At 37.7% G+C, this 18,860-nt stretch overlaps 1 protein-coding gene across 1 annotated transcript in view; it reads right to left on the reverse strand.

Moving 5' to 3' along the window:
* LOC101563420 (guanylate-binding protein 1-like) overlaps window positions 1-18,860 on the reverse strand; it is a 319,720-nt gene that overhangs the window by 8,638 nt on the left and 292,222 nt on the right. Inside the window, exons 3-9 of the mRNA XM_023720300.1 lie at window positions 8,358-8,467; window positions 7,915-8,111; window positions 6,942-7,184; window positions 5,364-5,644; window positions 4,289-4,501; window positions 3,593-3,695; window positions 3,193-3,386 (exon numbers count right to left, since the gene is read on the reverse strand). Coding sequence (XP_023576068.1) covers window positions 3,193-3,386; window positions 3,593-3,695; window positions 4,289-4,501; window positions 5,364-5,644; window positions 6,942-7,184; window positions 7,915-8,111; window positions 8,358-8,467 — 1,341 coding nt within the window. The remainder of the gene's footprint in view (window positions 1-3,192; window positions 3,387-3,592; window positions 3,696-4,288; window positions 4,502-5,363; window positions 5,645-6,941; window positions 7,185-7,914; window positions 8,112-8,357; window positions 8,468-18,860) is intronic.

The following is an 18,860-nucleotide window of genomic DNA, read 5'->3' on the forward strand; positions in this document are numbered from 1 at the left end:
AAACCAAAACACAAACCTGAACAAAAATAGGCAAAATGAAATGCTTTTGCCTGAATGGTAATTGGCCTCGGACTTTACAAAGAAAGAGTCTAAGAACTCTCCTATATACACTTTCTTTCAGAGTTAAACTTGTTTCGTAGATAAAATGGTTCCATTTGATATCCTGGGGAAAAATGTATAGACCTAAAAAAAGGTTATGTTTGTTAATCCAAATCTAACATGTGAGCAGTATTTGCTTTCCTCTTAAATTTTTCTTGTAATTTTTGTACCAATTATCTGTCAAAATCTTGTATGATTCTGTACGGTATGAGCTTGTGACTTACAGCCTGATAAATATGATCATTTACTCTTCTAAGTAAAGATTATATGTCTAAACCATTTTGTGGATCAAATTTGGCTAAATAGCTTTTTCCCCCATCACTATGGATTGAGTGCTGGGCCTTCTCATTGCAGTATATTCCTGAATGTGTTTAAATTTCTTTTGTTTTTAGACAGGATCTAAGTCACGATGTCACTACACTGTCTGAACTAGAATTGAATTTCCTACCCTTGGAACCTTTCAAAGTCTGGAATTACAGGGGTACTTAACTGCACACAGACTTTCCAAAGGCAAAACATTTATTTCAATCATCTGTCATTTACTGTCGTATATATCACTTGATTGATCAGCAGGATAGAAATAAAGCAAAAAATTGTATGTAAACAGCAAAGGATCCAATCACATACAGTTAAAAAGTTAAACATTCAAGAAAGAAAAGCCTGGCAAGTTGGCACACACCTATAATCCCAGCACTGGGAGGGTAGAGGCAGCAGGATTCCCATGGGTTTGAGGTCAGCCTGAACTATATAGTGATACCCTGTCTCAACAGACAAATAAACAAGCAACATCAAAAAATAAACACCTACAAAATGGAAAAAAGTACATATCATGACAAGGGGAGAAGATCTTATTATGGAGTCAGGTAATATAACCACAGGTAAGAAAAAGGTTTGTCCTAGTGACTGCTTAGAAGCAAGACTATTTCTAGTAAGTGGAGGTATTAACTATTCTCGGACTTTGTCTGTCTCTTGTGTCGGGCTCGACAGTCATTAATGATACTTTTGTCAGGACCAAGCACTGAAATTCTTTTACTTATGCTTCAGCTGATTTCTGTATGGATGCAACCATCCAGTTTGCAGGACACCCAAGTCCCTCAAGATACAGGGAAAGATCACAACATGAGGAAGTTGAAAGGGGATCTTGAAATGGTTTTCCAAATTAGAATTTCAAATCTAAGCTATTTCTCTATCTCCATCATTCCCATTTCTGTAACCAAGAAGGCTTCAGTAGAACCTGATTTCCAGTATTTATCTCAGCCCATTGGCAATCCATCAAATAGCTGAATCTAACTTCACTTTGGCTTTTGTTCTGTCCCTGCTACGAATTAAAGCACTTCTGTGTATTGGATAAAGGCAAGCTAGTGGTCCTGCCAACTTGGCCACATTGTAAATTAATGTATATTCCCATTTTTCCCCATAATTTTATTGAGAAACAAATAGCAATGAGACAGTTTCAAACAAAATTGGTAGGATAGTTTCAATAATTAACACATTGCATATATTCTTCCTAGTGGTTAATTGCTGTACAAGATGCAGACATGATATCCTATTTACAAACACTATAAGAACAAATCCCTCTATTCATTAAGAGAATGTAACTATATCTCTATCCTAACCATTTTGAATGCACAGATACAAAATGGACATTTGTCTGTATCTTCTTTTCTTTTTCAGTTCCGTTATTTGAATATTATTGATGTGTTAACTCAGCAAAATATTCTAAAAGAGTCCAGTAGTCCATAATAGCATTGGATCTTCTGCCTGACTGGCAATGTCAGAAATTGTTGACCTGAGTCCCCTACAGCTCAACATAACAGTATGACTTTACTTCTTATACTTCATTTTTATACTTTTCTGCTGGATGGTTAAGACCATGATAAAGCAAGACCTATGCAACCAGAGTTGTAGCTTTTGGGTCTAATAAGGTCAGTGAAATCCCCTCAGGATTTATCCTAGATCCCGTACCTCAGATTGTAGAACCTTTGTCAGTGTCAGCCATGTGGATGAGTTACGGCCATTGCTTGGCCAATGTGCTCTCTGTGAAAGCCTGAGAGAATGTTTTCTCTCCATATGACTCTCCTTAGGCACACTCTACATTATAGATCACTTTCCTCTTTGGCCTCATAATCTCCTTGATCAGAAAATTTGGGACACTACTGAGTTACGTGATGTTATAGTACAAGTTCTCATATGTCCTGAGTCTTAATTGACCTTGAAAGGCTAGGGCCAAAATGTTGTATATTCCCATTTTTATACCTCATTTTTATACTTTTCTCCTGGATGGTTATGACCAAGATAAAGCAAGACCTATATAATAAGAAGTGTAACTTTTGTATCTGATAAGGTCAGTCAAGTCCCCTCAGGATTTATTTGTGTTTCTATCATGATTGAAGAAATTAACCCAGTAGGTGGGGTCAGGCTCAAAGTTCTGGCTGAATCCCCAGTAATGTATATACATAACACAGAAATAAAATAATCTCAAATTCAAAGTGTCTTGTTTGTAGTTTAAGACATTTGAGCTGAGCCCCCACAGCCTTGTACAGGAGTGACAGGTGATAGTCAAACCAGTCAGAGTCCCAGAGGATTTCTGCAAAGAACCCGCAAAAGAACAGAAAATGGGATCAAGCAGAGAAATCAGTCAGGAGAGGTGTGAAGGTTGAAAAGATTTTGCTCACAAAGATCCTTGTAGAGTGGAAGTCATAACAGATGACTGGGGAGTCAAAAAATCATGTTTTAAAGACAGATACTTCATCAACTGGCTGATCTAAATAAAGCTTTTCCTAACCCATGTTTCTTGTAAGAGGGAAGAAGTCTTTTTCATATTCCTATGCAAGAGATACAGCAGATAAAACATTTTCACGATTCCTAGGAGAAAAAAAGCTGCCATGAATGAAGGATGCACTCACTGATGGGGCAACACTGCAAAGGAAAACAGTGATTGGGCAGGGACAGCAGATAGGCCAGGCAGGCAATTATTAGTCAATATGCACAAGGTCCTTTTCAGGGCTTCATCATCTCCTTGCCCATTTTGGGATCAGGGAGAATAGAAAGAAAAGGGAAAACCAGAAAGTTCAAGGTGGTGCAGCTGAATACCTGCAGTTTGAGAGCCAGAGTCTCCTGATGCTCTTTTTTCCACTGGGCACTCTCCTCCTCCATCTTCATGGTCAACTGTCTGATATGCTCCTGGTGACTTTTCTCTTTTTGCTCCAGCATCTCCTGAGTCTTCTTTTGCATTTCTTCCATCATTTTTGTGGCAGCATTTGCCAATTCAGCTTTCACACGTTCCACTGAAAGGAATGAGGGAAAGATCCGTGAGTTACTATGTGCCCTCGCCTCCTCCTTCTTCATATGCTTACTTATTGTTGTTACTGGTATCATTGGAAAAGAAGACACACTTTTTTCTCTTCATGTTGCAGTTTAAGAGTATCAGATTTACTTTATTTAAACTGTTAAGAGCTTCTGAAGTCAAATAGCCTCTTGACTCACTCCTCACCTTCTATCTCCTTTTCTTTCTCTGTGAGGGTCTGGTCTGTCTGTAGGATAGCATTAGTCATGTCCTCCTTGGACTGCATATAATTCTGAAGAACCTCTTCAGCCTTCCAAACCAAGGAACACAAGGTTAGCAGTAGCTAGTGATGGTAAGCATTCATTTCTGTCTTTTTCCCACCATCTTTTCTTCTAGCAATTGTTCCTCCTAGTCTTGAGGATCTTGGTGCCCAAGAGTCTCTGTTCACAAGAACGGGCCCATGCTCCTGGTTGGCCAATAAGACACTCAACCTGTGCTCCAAACCTCAGTGTCCTTTATTGGAAGCTTGTGGGGAGAGACTTGTGTTATTTTAGACTGAAGGTGTTAAATTTAACACTAGTGGTGCTGTGGTCTCTACAGGCTTAGCATTCTAAAGAACAAAATCTTCTTTGAGACAACAGATCAAAGAAGAAAGTTGAAGGAATAAGAAAGCTAAGTAAATGTGGGTCAGGAGGGTAATAGACAGTGAAAAGAAGCCAGCTCAAGTGTTGATTACCTATGCTTTCTCTGAGGAGCACCTAGGGCAGATCTAGCACAATAGACTTCTTGTGAGTGTCACTGACTGACAGCATGAATGCAGTGTAGAGTAGGTACATCACTGAGCCATCACAGTTGGTCGTGCTGACATGGACACTGGCACAACAGCACAGGTGAGTGGCTCACCTCTATCCCCTTCTTGGGTTCCTCATGGTACTTTTTCTTCAGGTCTTGCAACTTCTGAAGAAGGAGCCGGTAGCCCCCTGGTTTCGAGTAAATTCCTTGCTTCACTTCTTCTTCTAGGGGACTGAAAATTTTCTGCAGTAAAGCTGAGCAAAGATCTGAAGATGCTTTCTTATTCTGTTCACAGAAGTTATCACACTTCTTTTCTAGCTGGGTCTTTAATGCAAAAGTAACAAACAGAAATAACAGCCAAGCAGAGAAAATATTTTATAGTCAGAGTTTCTCAGAACATTTCTCAAAAAGATTATGACCCAATATTTTACTAATTTTGAAGTTTACTAAAGTTCAATTTCTGAGCAGAGATTGTTAGCATTATGCCAAACTTTAGAAGTAACTCCTGGGTCGGCCAAATACCTCAGTGGATTAAAGCACCTGCAAGCAGGTGCAGAAGCTGGGGTTTGATACTCAGGCCTGCCGTGCCGGCCCTGGCCCCAGGGCATGCTGAGGGCAATTGAGACTGGGCTTGGTGGTGCGTGCCTGTAATCCCAGCTCTTGGGAGGCTGTAAACAGGGGGATCACTACTAATCTGATCTATTAGTGAGATCCTGGACACCCTGTAAACCCTTCACTAAAATAAAAAATAAAAAAATAAAAAATAAAAAAATAGAAAAAGAAGTAAACTACTAATTTTTCAGATTAGACCAATGTTTGATCATGGAATAAATGTACTTCAAAATAAACCTTCAGTAGATAATTTTGAATAATATTTTATTTGTTTTTTCTTGAATATCAAACCAATGTGTTAACAGTGTGCACATAATTGGTTAGAAGTTCTGATTAGAAATTTTATGCATTTAGTTATAATAGGAAGATTATTAGCCATTTATAAAAATATATTGAAACTAAGCCCATAATAATGAATTTTTTTTCTTAGTATTATTGTTATCTATAGGTAGTCAATACCATTTTAAATTTTAGGATCAATTTCCTTTCTCAAAACAAATATTTGTTTCATCTCCTTATCATACTTTGCCTTCTCTATTCCAAATCAATCTACTCTTGAGATAAAAACACCTACCTCCAATTCCTTTTGAAACACTTGATCAAGATCACTGAAAGAATGTTTCATGAAGATCTCAATGGCCTCCCTCTCACAGGCTCCGTGCAGGTCCAGCAGCTCCTGCAGGGTGTCTGTGGGCAGCTGCACCTTCTGGCCCATCTGCTGGTCATAGTGTGCCAAGGCTTTCTGCACTGCAGCTGAGTTCTCTGTCTGGGCCAGGGCCAGGACTGCACTCTCCATGCAGAGCAGATCCCCACTGCTGATGGCAGCGATGTAGTTCAGCACCAGGCTCTCTAGACCTGCATACAGAGAACAGGTGAGGATGCTTGTTACAGTTAGAGCAGAAAACAGTCTTCTTTGTGTGTTCTGAGAATGTCAGTTTTAGGTATCCATTCAACTCCCACTATACCCTAGAAAGAAATGGTAGCAACAGATGAAAAAATAGAGCAGAGACAAAAGGGTGGGTGAAGTAGAGCTGTTCTCTCTCCTGAGTGAATGAAAGGAACAGCTGAAGAACAGTACAGCATTTACTTACACCCTAGAGACTACTAAATTTAGCCTTTCTACTGATCAATCAGTTAACAAAGTGCAACAGCATGCTTTGAGAAGCTCCTGGGTTCTTGGGCTAGCTTCGTCTTGCATGTGTGATTACTTTCCGGTTTTAGTGGTTCCCACCACCAGTTACCACTTATTTCTCTCAAAGTGTCATTGGTTTAATTACCAGTGTACTTGATAATTTACTAGAAATATAGCACCTCAACATGTGTGTAGACCTGAAGAGGAAGATCCCCAGGTGATGTGTTTGTACACTTAAATGAGGTTTCTTGATACATAATTCATAGGGCTGTTTATTAGAATTTCCCACCCATTTTAACTCTATGCACCATTGGGAATAAAAGTGTATCTCTGTAATTTACATCTGTATCATCCTTCCTGTTAACAGTGAACATTTCATCAGTATTTGTGGAACAAGAAACATTATCCCAATCAAAAGCTATTGCCATTTGATTTATTAAAATGTCCAGCTTTATTCAAGAGAATAAAATAGTCATTAGGCACCTGAGGATATGTGACCTTGAAATAGACATGAAGTTGTATACATTTTTGTCATTTAAATTAATTTGCCTTTAAATTTAAATAACCATATTATTTAGTAGCTACCATATTTCAGAGTGCTAGTCCATTTTACTTAAGGAATTTTAAAGCAATAGCCCTTTTTTCCCTTTAGGTTTTTCCTCCCTTTTTCCATCTAGAAAGGTGATTAACATAATCTATTAGAAAGGTGGAGGCCATCCAGCATGCCATGTCAGCCTCGTCCATGGGGTACACTGAGATGGTGATTGAGACTGGGTGTGGTGGCACAAGCCTGTAATCCCAGAGCTTGGGAGGCTGAAAACAAGAGAATCACCTTGAGTCTGAACTATGTAGTGAGACCCTGTAGACCCTGTACCATATATATTAAAAAAAAAAAAGGTGGAGGTCATCTAAACTTTAATGGAAAAGTAGTACATTTGCAAACCTGAAACCAGATTCATTTCTATTTTCTCTTGTTCCTTAGTCTTTTGAATGAGCAAAACTACCCAGAATGGTACTCACGAGGTCCGTTGACCTGGATGCCTCCCGGCAGAGTTTTAGTCCTGGAAGAACTGAAGATATAAGAGCAGAATTCTGCAACTTGTTCCACGAATTCCGGGTCCAGCTCATCATCATGTAGTGTCTCCAGCTGGGCCAGCTTCTTTCGCTGAGTGGGTCTATCGAAGACAAAGCATTTCTTCTTTGGGAAGAACTTGCGGATGCAGAGTCGGGGGAGATTATAATTTTTAACTTTCTCATCAGAACCTGTAAGAAGATAAAAAAGGATTTACCAACTGTAGGAATTTGTAAGCATTTCTTGTATAGGAACACATAGTGCATATTTTCAGCCTCTTTCCTCTGCACTCAAGTCATTGACTGTACCACTTAGACAATGTGTAAATGAGGGCTTAATGTTTTTCTAATAGCATCTATTTGCAAACAGGAGGTGTGGTCTCATTAACAAGCATTTGTCTGTGGGTCATGTTTTTCTAAAACTTGGGCTACTATATTGGGGTTACTACCCTGCTTTAATCTATGTTCTTCAAATATACATTCACTGTACTCCATATTGTTTGCATAGATGCAGAAGTACAAATGGTAAACACTAACATAAATTTAAACTAAACATAGCAAAGGTTAAAGACAGGAACTTGTGTCTGAACAAGAGAGAATTTTTATTTTGAATCAATTAATTTAGATACCAAGCATTAATTTCCTGGTGTAAGTAGGTAGAAGTAGTAGAAAATTCTAATTGTAAAAAGGTAAAGATAACAATATACAGTATAATAACCATTGTATTCCTGTCATTTTGTTTACTGAATTACTGAATTATTGTATGATTTATAATTTTGTTTTCATTATTTTTGTCTTCTCCTTAGAAATAAAAATGAAAATATGTAATCCAAAGAGTAAAAAAAAGTATAATTAAAAAATTACAAAATGATAATTTCTAGTATTTTGATGTACCCATTTACCAATTATCCATCCATATTACCTTGCTTTAGCTTCAGGGAATTCTCCAGGTAGGTATCTGGAGAGATGGACTTTCCATCTATTTCTAATTCCAGGGAGAAATCTCTCAGGGTCCACACAAAGTCTGGGAAGAAGCTCACAAAGTCAGCTGAGTCTTGAACTTCGCTTGTGTTGGATGAGGATCTTGCTCTGATTCGATCTGTCAGTTCAGTTACATAGCTGAGGTGCTAAGGAAAACTAGAAAAAGTAATAGGGCCTTTCATCCCATATTAGTTGGACAAATCCCCAGTGAGTTATTTTACCTTTGTCCTTAGCCCAAGTGTCATTTTTTTTAGTAGGTACATGAGTGTTTCCTGACTTGAATCGCTGCTTCCGTCTTCTCTTACTGGTTGGCTGCACCAGGCTCTAGAGCCATGGGGCTGGATTCCTCCCCCTGTCTCTCTTCCTGGACTATACAAAGGATACTGCAGTTGGTCCATGGCCTGCTGGTTGATGGTTCCCATGCTGTTATACACAAAGGTGCTGCTCAGCAGAATTGCCAAGGCAAAGATCCAGGAGTCGTTCTGATTGTCACCCTGGAAGGCAGAACTCATTTGGGTCCCAGGAATGTTTTATTCTTATGCCAATCTGCTGATCAGCAGTGGCAAAAGGACCATCACTTAATTAGAGTTATGGGCGTAATTACATAGAAACCTAAATTGAAATAAAAATATTTTCTGTCACACTTGAACTTTGAATTTTTATTAATATTTATTTTATACTACTATTAATACTTATTTTACACTATTTGTCTCCAGGTACTCTTCTGGTTATTGGCAGATAACTGATAAAACAGGGAAGGTTCTTACGTCTTTTTTTTAGGCTTACTAAATTTGTTTTAAAAATGATAAAACTTCTTAGAAGACAACTGAATTCTGCACAGAACTCTGAACAGATGTCAAGGACATGTGGGCTATTATCACTTTTCTCCCTGTCCCAGTCTCAAATATTTAGAGTGATCACACAAATCAAGGCATTCACAATACTTACATGGTGGGTCATATTTTTAAGTAATGAACAATGGACTAGCAAGTCAGTCCATTCTGTTCCTGTTTTAAAATCTCAAAATTATTTTTTGTACATCCTCTCTCTGTGTTTGTAAGGAATTGATATTTGACATCTTGTGAACAACAATGATTTCACTACCTCAAATGCAAAACACCTATGAAGCAGAGTAATATTTGCTTTTTAAAACAGAAGCAGATGAAAAAGATGGAAGATTCCTTTAGTTCTTCTCTCGTCTTAGAAAAACTTTGCAGAATACTGCATCAGAGTATAAGAAAGAAAACATGTCTTGCATTAGAATCCTTCAAAACCTGCAGACATCTGTGCATTGTTCTGCAGCTAATTCTGTGCATTTTGTACCTGACCCTGTGTTCCTGTAATAGTAATGATCTGATCTTTGGCTTCTTTTAAAAGCTTATCAATTTTGATGTTCCTGATTCATGATGAATTTGTATAACCTTCTAACCTCCTTTGCCAACAATAGATCCAGCTAAATCTCTGGGAATAGCTACTTGTGTAGTAATAATAGATCCACCAAGATCACCATATGAGGCACAAGTCCCTGCAGAAGCATAATTATATCCAGGATCACCCTGTGTTTCATATGCTATCTGCCATTCTAATGGGCTCCATGAATGTAATGCAGAGTCCTAACTTTCACCAGCACTGAAAAAACCCATGACATCATAGTGGTCTCCGAGTCTTCTTCTATCAAAGGCCATAAATTTCTGTCTCTAGGTGGTTCTGGTGGTGAAAAAGGAAGATTCTGGGTTGTACTTCCATCTTTGTCAGCTGGATTGTACTACCACTTTTGCCACCCTGATCATGAGGAGGTGGTGGTGGTCTTCAGTAAGGGCTCACATCATTGTAAAATTTTCTCAAGGGAGGCTTGGAATGCTCAGCCTGACCAGGGGACATTCTGTCAAAACCACCTTTTCCCTAAATGGGAACTCCTACAGACAGTCCACCACAGTCATCAAATTTCATGATAAAACCACCATAGTTGTAAATTTCATAGAAAAAATTGGGATTGTGAGGTTGCCCATGTCTTTTGATTGGAGACTCAGCTATAATGTGAAGAACGACCTTTATGCACTCCACAACCCCATCAGGCTTTCCTCCAATAAGAACAACTCTGTCAGTTAAATGAGGACAGCATTCTTAGAAAAGCTTAATTGTTGTCTGAGTGTTCTCTTGAAGTTCTTTAATTTTAGTACCTTTAACCCCAATAATTGTTCCTACCAGACTTCGATGAAATAGCAGTCTCCACTCACAGTCAAAGTGACTTCTTTAATGTGTTGGTAATTCATTCATTTTGCGGCATCAGATTTGAGTGGGAACTGGGTTGCTGTAGTGGTTGATAGCAACTGCAGGCCCCTTTCAAGGTAAAGATGATTTTTTTTCCGAATTTCTCTGTTTCATTATCAGAACTGATTATATGCACTTGAGCCACTGGGACGGAAACACTGAAATTGTGTCTGTACACAAAGTCTTTATATTACTGCTTCTCTTTCCGATCACTGCCCCCTAATTTGCACTGTGAAGGAGAATTTGTGACTCAACCATCTCATTGAGGTTTCTAGATCTTTTAAATGCTTGCTTCTCTTCCATATCTCATGCAGGAAATCTCCCAAGTTCAGCATTGATTAGAGAGGGTTTCCTATGTCTGGTAAGTTTCCCTTTTCTTATATTAACTTACCACAACAATCTGTTATTATATATCTTTTCAGAACAGAACTCTAGTATTCTGGATAGGACTAATAACTGATACACTAGGGCTGCAGTAGCAAGGTGATTCTACCTTACTTCACTGTCATACTGTGTAAATGCTCAGAGGTAGACAGAAAGCAAGCACATGTAGGTTTTTAGGTCTTAAAGAAATTTAAATTTAAAAGTTTGTCTCCTTTAATAGCTAAATTTATTTGCAAGTGATATAGAACTTTAGGTAGTGGTACATACTTGTAATCCTTCCTACATGCAAGGCTCAGACAGGAGAATTGTAAGTTTAATGCCAGTCTAGGAAATTTAGTGAGATCCTTCCTCAAAATAAAAAGAAAATAACTGAATAAATAAGGGACTAGAGACACAAGTCAGTGTTACAGTGTACAAATTTTCAATCCTTGGGACAGCTTGAATAAACAAATACAATGGATTTTCTTTTTCTTTTTCTTTTTTTGGGACAGCTTGAATAAACAAATACAATGGATTTTCTTCTTCTTTTTCTTTTTTTTTGTGGCCATCTCAGCCTGCCCTGCTGGTGGGGCTGGCATGGCATGTAGTGCTGGGGGTTGAACCATGGTTCCTGTGCTTATACAAATTTGCCTAAGCAGGCACTTTAGACCTTCTGAGCTGTCTTACTGGCCCCATAAACAAATACATACATAAATAAATGTGTGTTTATAATACTTGTAGCTCTTTCATACAAATTATTATATACTAGAAATGTTATTTATCTTATTAAATATTTAAAACAACACTAGGAGGTATATGTAAAGATTTTACATGTATTTGACACATCAGAAAGCTGAAGCTAAAGAAGATAAATTATTTTCTACATGAACCAATTGGAACTATAGTTCTAATTGAAACACAAGGTCATGAGTCTACAACACTTAAATCCTTAAAATTTGTAGTAGAATAAGACTCTTGACACTGAGTATATTTGTGCTTTTCTTTTTCATATAGGATAACTTACTTTAATTATAGACTTGTTTTTGATACTTAGAACATCATACTAATGTTGCTTTTCTGCTAGGATTCTGTCCTATAAATATTTTTCTAAATTCTAGTTGCTAGACTGAGTCTCTGCAATGTAAGCAAAAAAGAAAAAAATATGATATTTAAGAACAATCTCTTATATAAGTAAAAGTTGCTTGTCATAGTTAATATTCAAAGATGAGTTTATCCAAAATGGAGCCATCACCATTCATATACAGTAGGTGCATGAATTCAGCAAAGTAATCCAATACGGCACAGTAGTCCATAATAGTAGTGGGTTATTTGAAGGACTGGCAATTTCAGAAGTTGTTGATTTGAGTCTTTTACATTTCATTATAATATGGCTTTATTTTTTTATACCTTGTTTCTATAGTTTTCTGCTGGATGGTTAAGCCCTAGATAAAGCAAGACCCATATAACAAAAAATTTAACTTTTGTGTCTGACAAGGTCAGTGAAATCCCCTCAGGATTTAGCCTGAAACCCTGTACAGCAGTTTGTAGATCCTTTGTGAGTGTCAGCCATGTGGATGAGTCATGGCCATTGTTTGACCTATTTCCTCTCTGTGAAAGCCTGAAAGAAAGTTTTCCTTCCATGTGACTCTCCTTAGACACACATCATAGAACACTTTCTATCTCTGACAAAAGTAAACAAAAAAGGAGGATATAAATGAAGGACCATTTTGTAGTAAAAAAAATCTGTGTATCAAAATAGCATAGATATACAGTAACTTTCTCCTACTTCAATGAGAGGAAAGTTTTGAACTAATAGTGTTTAGGCAAGATATCATGTCTTCATCATACTATGGATAACTACTATGAAGACAACAATATGCAATGTATTAATTATTGTAACTGTTCTACTAACCTGTTTCGAAACTGTCTCATTGCTACTTCTTTCTCAATAAAATTAATATAAAAAAATGGAGCCATCCATCCTTACTTTCTCAACATCTCCCAGGCCCTCAGTGTCAAGCAGAACTAACATATGCTTCGAGTCCTTGGGGTGAGGCACGCACCACATCCAGATTCCTTTGGTGTGAGACTGCACCGTGGCACCCAGGGAGAATCCTGCAAAGAATAGAAGAGATGAGATGGGTTATAGCATTTGTTCCTGAAACAGAGATAAACATGTAATAAATATTAGGTTAGAGAACCAAAACCACAGCCAGCATTGACCTTACACAAGACAGTGAAGATTAGGTTAAATGGTGCAAGAAAAAAAAATTGAGCCATTTCATGATAAAGAACCTATTCATTATATCAGCATACTGGCACCAATGTTTGATACCAGCTGCAGAGAAGGCTGAAGCAGGAGAATTACCACTTTAAGGTCATTATAGTCAACCTAGTTAGAGTGTGTCTCAAAATAAAATTTAAATTAGATCCAGAAATGTAGCTAAGTAGTAGAGCTCTTTGCAAGCATGTTTGAGATTCTAGGTTCAATTTTCAGTGCCAAGCATCAACAACAAGCTTGATAATGTAGGATGCAGCTTAGTTCTGGCAGGGTCCTGTCCTCAAAACACTCACAAAACTTGGAATAGAAGTAAATGACCTTGGCCCATTTATGGTCACCTATGAAACTTTATAGGTAATGTCATAGTCAGTGAAAAAAATGGAATCTTTTTCTCTAGGATCAGAAGCAACTCAATGTTTATCTGAAAGTCTTATCCAATATAATTAGACAAGAGAAGGAAATAGAAGGTACTAACATTGGAAAGAAAAAGTAAAAGCATAGAAAACAAAAAAAACATAGAGAGAACTTAATAAATTTCTTCAAAATTGAAAAATTTCTTTATCAAAGTTCATCTTCACAGAGTAAAAAATGTAAACACGTGGAGCTATGGAATTGAAGTGAATGCTTGACAGACATGTATCCAATAAAGGATACTACATATAAAGATACTACAATGATACACAAAAAAACCATGTTAAAAATGAATAATTTATGTGAGTTGACATTTGTATAAATATGATATTCAAATGACCAAAAAGCACAGGAAAAATGCTTAACATTATTAGTCATTCAGGTAATTGTAAGTTTAGACCACAATAGACTACTTCACACCCACTCAAATGGTCCATGTTAAAATAAAGAAATGAACAAAATCAAATGGAAAATAACAAATAATTACAGAATATGGAGACATTAGTACAACGGTGCATTATTAATGGGAACATAAAATGGTATAAGCAACCTGAAAAGTGGATGGTGATTAGTGAAAAAATTATATGAATGAGTGTATGGTCCAGTAATACTACCTGGGGGTGTACTCAGAAACACTTAAAGCATGAACTTAAGCCAGCATTTTTACATTCATGTGCACATCAACATTATTTCTAACAGCACAAAAATGAAACAAAGTCACTGTCCATTTATATGAATGGTTGAATTGATATACAGTAATCATGCATTACTGTGCCTTAAAAGGAAGAAAATTTTGACTAATGTGACACTGTGAAAACTTAAAGACATTATAGTAAGTGAAAAAAATCAAAGAAGGACAAATCTTTCCAGTCCCACTTGCATGGTGTTTGTAGAATAGTCAAATTTGTGGAGACAGAATCTAAATGACAGTGGGGGATGGTGTGTAGGGAGTTGTTTAATGGATTCAGTGTTCGTCTTGGGGAGGAGAAGGTTGTCCTTGAAAGGGATGGAAGTGGTGACTATACAAATATGGAATTTGTTTAGTTTTAAAAGTTGATAACCTAAAATGCTTAAAAGGGCAAATTATATATTATATAAAATTTAAACAATAGAAAAATGTAATACAAATGAAATATTTTTTATCTCAAAAAGTCAGTGGAATCTGGCTCTTACTGTATGAATATCTTAGTAAGAGTCTTAGAGTGTACTGCAAGGTAATTTAATTATTCATATTGCTGCTTTCCTCTATTTAATGAAAATTTATGCTTTCCAAGGGGAAATTAAAACAGTATGGTGAGCTGATGAGCTGACTTTTATCCCTTAGAATTTTATCCCTTTTATCCCAAGATAAAAATTTCTCTGCCAGATTAGCTGGCAATATTTCTACCTGGCTCTTTTCCCCTTCCCACACCCGAGGCAGGATGTTGGCAGTGGGGCTGGTCAGGGCTTCGCAGAGCCCTGCTGGCAGCACTCACCCTTTTTCTTCCCAGCCAGCTTGTTCATCAGGTAGGATTTGCCTGTGCGGTACATGCCCACGATGGCCACGACCACGACAGGCTGGGAGATGGCAGACAGGATCCCCAGAGCTTCCTGATTCACCTTCAGTTGTCCTTTCACGTTCTCAATGAGGCACACGGGGCCTGGCATGTAGGTCGTGGAGGCCATGTCTGGTGTATAATGCTCTAGTCTGCAAGGGCAGGGGTGCAAAGAGGCAGAACCTGCAGTGTTAGTCCTGAGAAACTGGATTGATAAAATTTCCCAGCATGAACAAACAAGTACAATGTGCATCAACCCAATGCATGAGGGAAAACTTGTACTTTCTGAAGAAGTTATGGAAATATTTTCAAAGCTGTTCACATAATAAGATTGTAGCAGATTTTTTAAATCAACGTTCAACCTCTCTCATTACTCAAATCTTTCATTTAATTTATTGCAGAATTCTTTTTGGATTCAGACAAAATTATTTACAGAGAGAATAAATGAAATGCACAATATGACTTAGGGCATTTCTTTTCTATCTGGGTATATGTAAGAAGTGAAATATTTATCAGATTGTAAATACTTGTAATGAATAAAGCCCTTCCTGAATAAATGGTGCACAGTGTAATACATGCCTTTTGGATGTTTTCCAGGGTTTTGAAATTGTGTGCTTCTCCTTCATACCTGTGCTCTTTTATGGGAATGAGAATGCACAGCATTTCTCACTCAGCCCTCCAGAAGGAAAAGCAGCATGTTACTTCTGCTAATATTATGAAAACAGCTGATAACACATGCATATAAGTAGGGACCTTGCAAGGATTTGAAGAGGCACAAATAATGGCGCTGCTGGAGCTTGGGCTCCCTGAGCTTCCCCATGAGTGGGCATGAACTCTGTGTGACAAGAGTGTGCAATCACAAATACTAGATTTTGCTAAAGGTTTCTATAAAGGATTATGAATTCAGGAAAGAGATGGAGAAGACTACAAAGGGAGTTGTCCTAAGAATGTTTCAACAAAGTGTCTTTAGGTCTCCAACTTGCTTTCTTTGGTTTTGTTTCTTTTCTTCTGTTAGAGGAGAGGAAGGAGGAATAGGAAGGGAGGAAGAAAAGGAGGGGAGGAAGCAGGGGCAAGGAGTTGGCTGGGAGAGGTGGTCACAGATAGGAGCTGAAAAAGGAGATGAATGCCAGCCATGAAAGTCAAGGCAAGAGCTGTCTGAAGGCAAGAAACTTATGCAGAGGTCTGGGAATTCTGTTGGAAGCAGAGGCCTCCCTGAGGGCTGCCCTATGAGGCCGTTCTAGAGGAAGCCCTTCAGTGAAGTACAGCAGCTGAGCTCTACTGGTGCAGGCTAAGGAGTGAGTGGGCCCTAAGATGTCACTGCATTTGCACCACTCCTGAAGGAAGACAACTAGTAGGAAATGCAATTTGGATGCCTGATTAGGAAGGAGATTGCTTTTGAGATCTTCCTCTTTTATTCCAAATATTTCTCTCTTATTGTCTTCAACAGTGACAATATCTGCTCAACTGCATCTCATTTCTGTGCTTTCCTTCTACAAACCAAAACCCCCATGGCTGCCTCCATAGCTGCAGCAGGAGCAGTTCAGAGTGAGCCCATCAGGACCACAGTAGCCAGTCTTCCAGTCCACACAAAGCCAACAAACAGAAAGCTCAGTTCATTCCCCTGTCTGCAAGTGCACTCAACACAAACCCTGTGATGGCACCAGGGGACCTGATGCTGTTATCAAATCTGGTTTTCATTTGACCTCTGTTCCATCTAAGGCTCAGCTCCAACTTTTCACGGTGCTGATAGTTTTTAAGAAAATAACCAGCCCTCAGCAGTTCCCTCCTGTCTCTACATGAGACTTAGAACTGTAAGCCCCTGAGCAGAGCTCCTTCAGAGCTGGAGAGGAAACATCTTACCTGATCTCAGTGTAGGTGGCTTGGTTTCCCTCTTCTCTGCCTCTGGCTGTATCCTTGAGATTTTATGTCACCTTCTGATGTTGACTGGTGTCTGTTATTTGTAGGAGTGGAAAATAATGAGACAGCAAGTTTTGTGATGGGTTTAGAGGAGTGTGAAACTGATAGCACTTAGTCCAAGGCAAAGAATCAACAACCATGAGAAGAATTTTTATATCTGTACCACAGGGAAGGTTTAAGACGTCTTATCATACCATGTCTTCGTGTTTTGTTGGAAGAATTCCTAGAATCATTTTCTGTTTTTTTTTAAAATTATGTGCTGTTTCAACTTAAAGTACTTGGTTTCTTTTTGATATTTATCTTTTCAGTAATCAAACCCTCCTCTGCTCCATCATTGTCATCACTTTTCTTCTGGCAAAACTCAGAACTTTGGAAATCCAGCTGTGCTGTTTCCTCTTGATTCTCAGTGCATAGCCAGCTAAAAGCCCTAATAATGCCCATGCCAAAACCTGAATTTTGGAAATTCTTAAAATTTCCTCCTCCAGATGAATTTCACCATCACCCTTAATTGTCTCATATAGACTCAAGGAGTGAACAAAGTGGAGACAAGTTTTCTTCCAGAGCATAATACCAGCAGCTTGAAGGCCCATTGAAAATAGCATCACCTCTCCTATATATTAATTTTATATTTTTCTTTACAGTGGCAGAACTGGATCATTTTTAAGCTCATTTTTATGTCTATTGTGTGGTAGGGATTTGTGGGGAGACTCTGATAAGAGACTGGTGGAACTTGAGTATGATAAGAAAGGGAGCTTGGGGAACAATGTTCTCATGTTCCTGTAGTACATAACTAGAGTGTAGCACAGAAGATGCAGGATAGCAATCAGAAGAAGTAAGAGCAAGTCACAGTCAAAGATGCTTGCTTTGGCCATTGCATCTCCACTTCCCTGATAAGATTGTTCTAGGTGACCTGAGTCCCATAGCAAACCATGCTATCCAGCCTTGTGCCCTGACAGAAACTCTAATATAGTAGGTTGCAAAATTCTTTTCTTCAAATCTTTGTTTTTACATCCTTGAGTTACAAATGAGTAGCTGTAGAGCTCTTGGTTGCTGTTTTCCTGAGTTTCTCTTATGCCCAAGATGCAACTAAATCTCTTCCCTGAGTCACCTTTCTCATCCTCTGCACATGCATGGCTGTCCTATGTGACAGGAATACAAATTCATTTTTCCAAAGCAATGATTAATTTCTTAACACACTGTCCCAAACAGTAGTCTTTTCTTCACTTATTTGTGGTAGCATTTGCATGACTTAGCAAGCTTCCATTGTCTCAGAGATCTATGTCTGAATGCAATATTTAATAGTATTGATCTATTTGTTCCTATATCAGGAACCAATTTTAAAAGAATTATGGGTTGATACATCTCAATGTCTAATAGGCAAAATCCTCCTATTATCTTAACTTAAAAGTGTTTTTTATTATAATTCAATAAAATGATTGACAATCTTTGAATCTTGCTCTTTTGAGATCCAAAGAGTAATATATATAAATGGTGTAGCATCACTCCAGAAATATATCCTCCCCCCAAAAAGAAATATATTCCAGGAAGATAAATAGTAGACTTACATGTGGGGAGTTCTTAGTATATTTAAAATGCACGTTGAGGCATTTTGTATAAGCATTTCTAACATAAAACTCAGTGATGTGAGAATATATCTATGATCATAAATAACATAGCATTTACACTAATATTCCTGATTTAGAAAGGTCTTCCTGGCCTAGATATAAGGACAAAGAGAAGCCCCATTCAGACATGCTGTGCCCTTTGACTTATACCATATAATGAGTCTTCTTTTTAAACCTTATTTTATTTTTTGAAATTGTCCAAAACTTATTGTAAAGAAAAAATCATTAAAGCATATATATAGAAATATTAGTTATGGAAGAACAAAATTACATAGCACCTTATTCCACATTAGAAAGAAAAAAAAAGGACCAAGTGTGTAAGAAACTAGACTAATTAAAGGACTAAAAGAAAAGAAAAGATCTGTCCTCTTTGAATTTTATACTTAACAAACATACATTTGAAAACTAAAAGTAAGATTTTCTAGTTACACAAATTTGAAATATTTTAATACCTCCAGAAGTAGCATATAGGAAATAACAAAGA

The sequence above is a fragment of the Octodon degus genome, unplaced genomic scaffold (assembly GCF_000260255.1).
Source record: "Octodon degus isolate 3935 unplaced genomic scaffold, OctDeg1.0 scaffold00074, whole genome shotgun sequence".
Lineage (NCBI taxonomy): Eukaryota > Metazoa > Chordata > Mammalia > Rodentia > Octodontidae > Octodon > Octodon degus.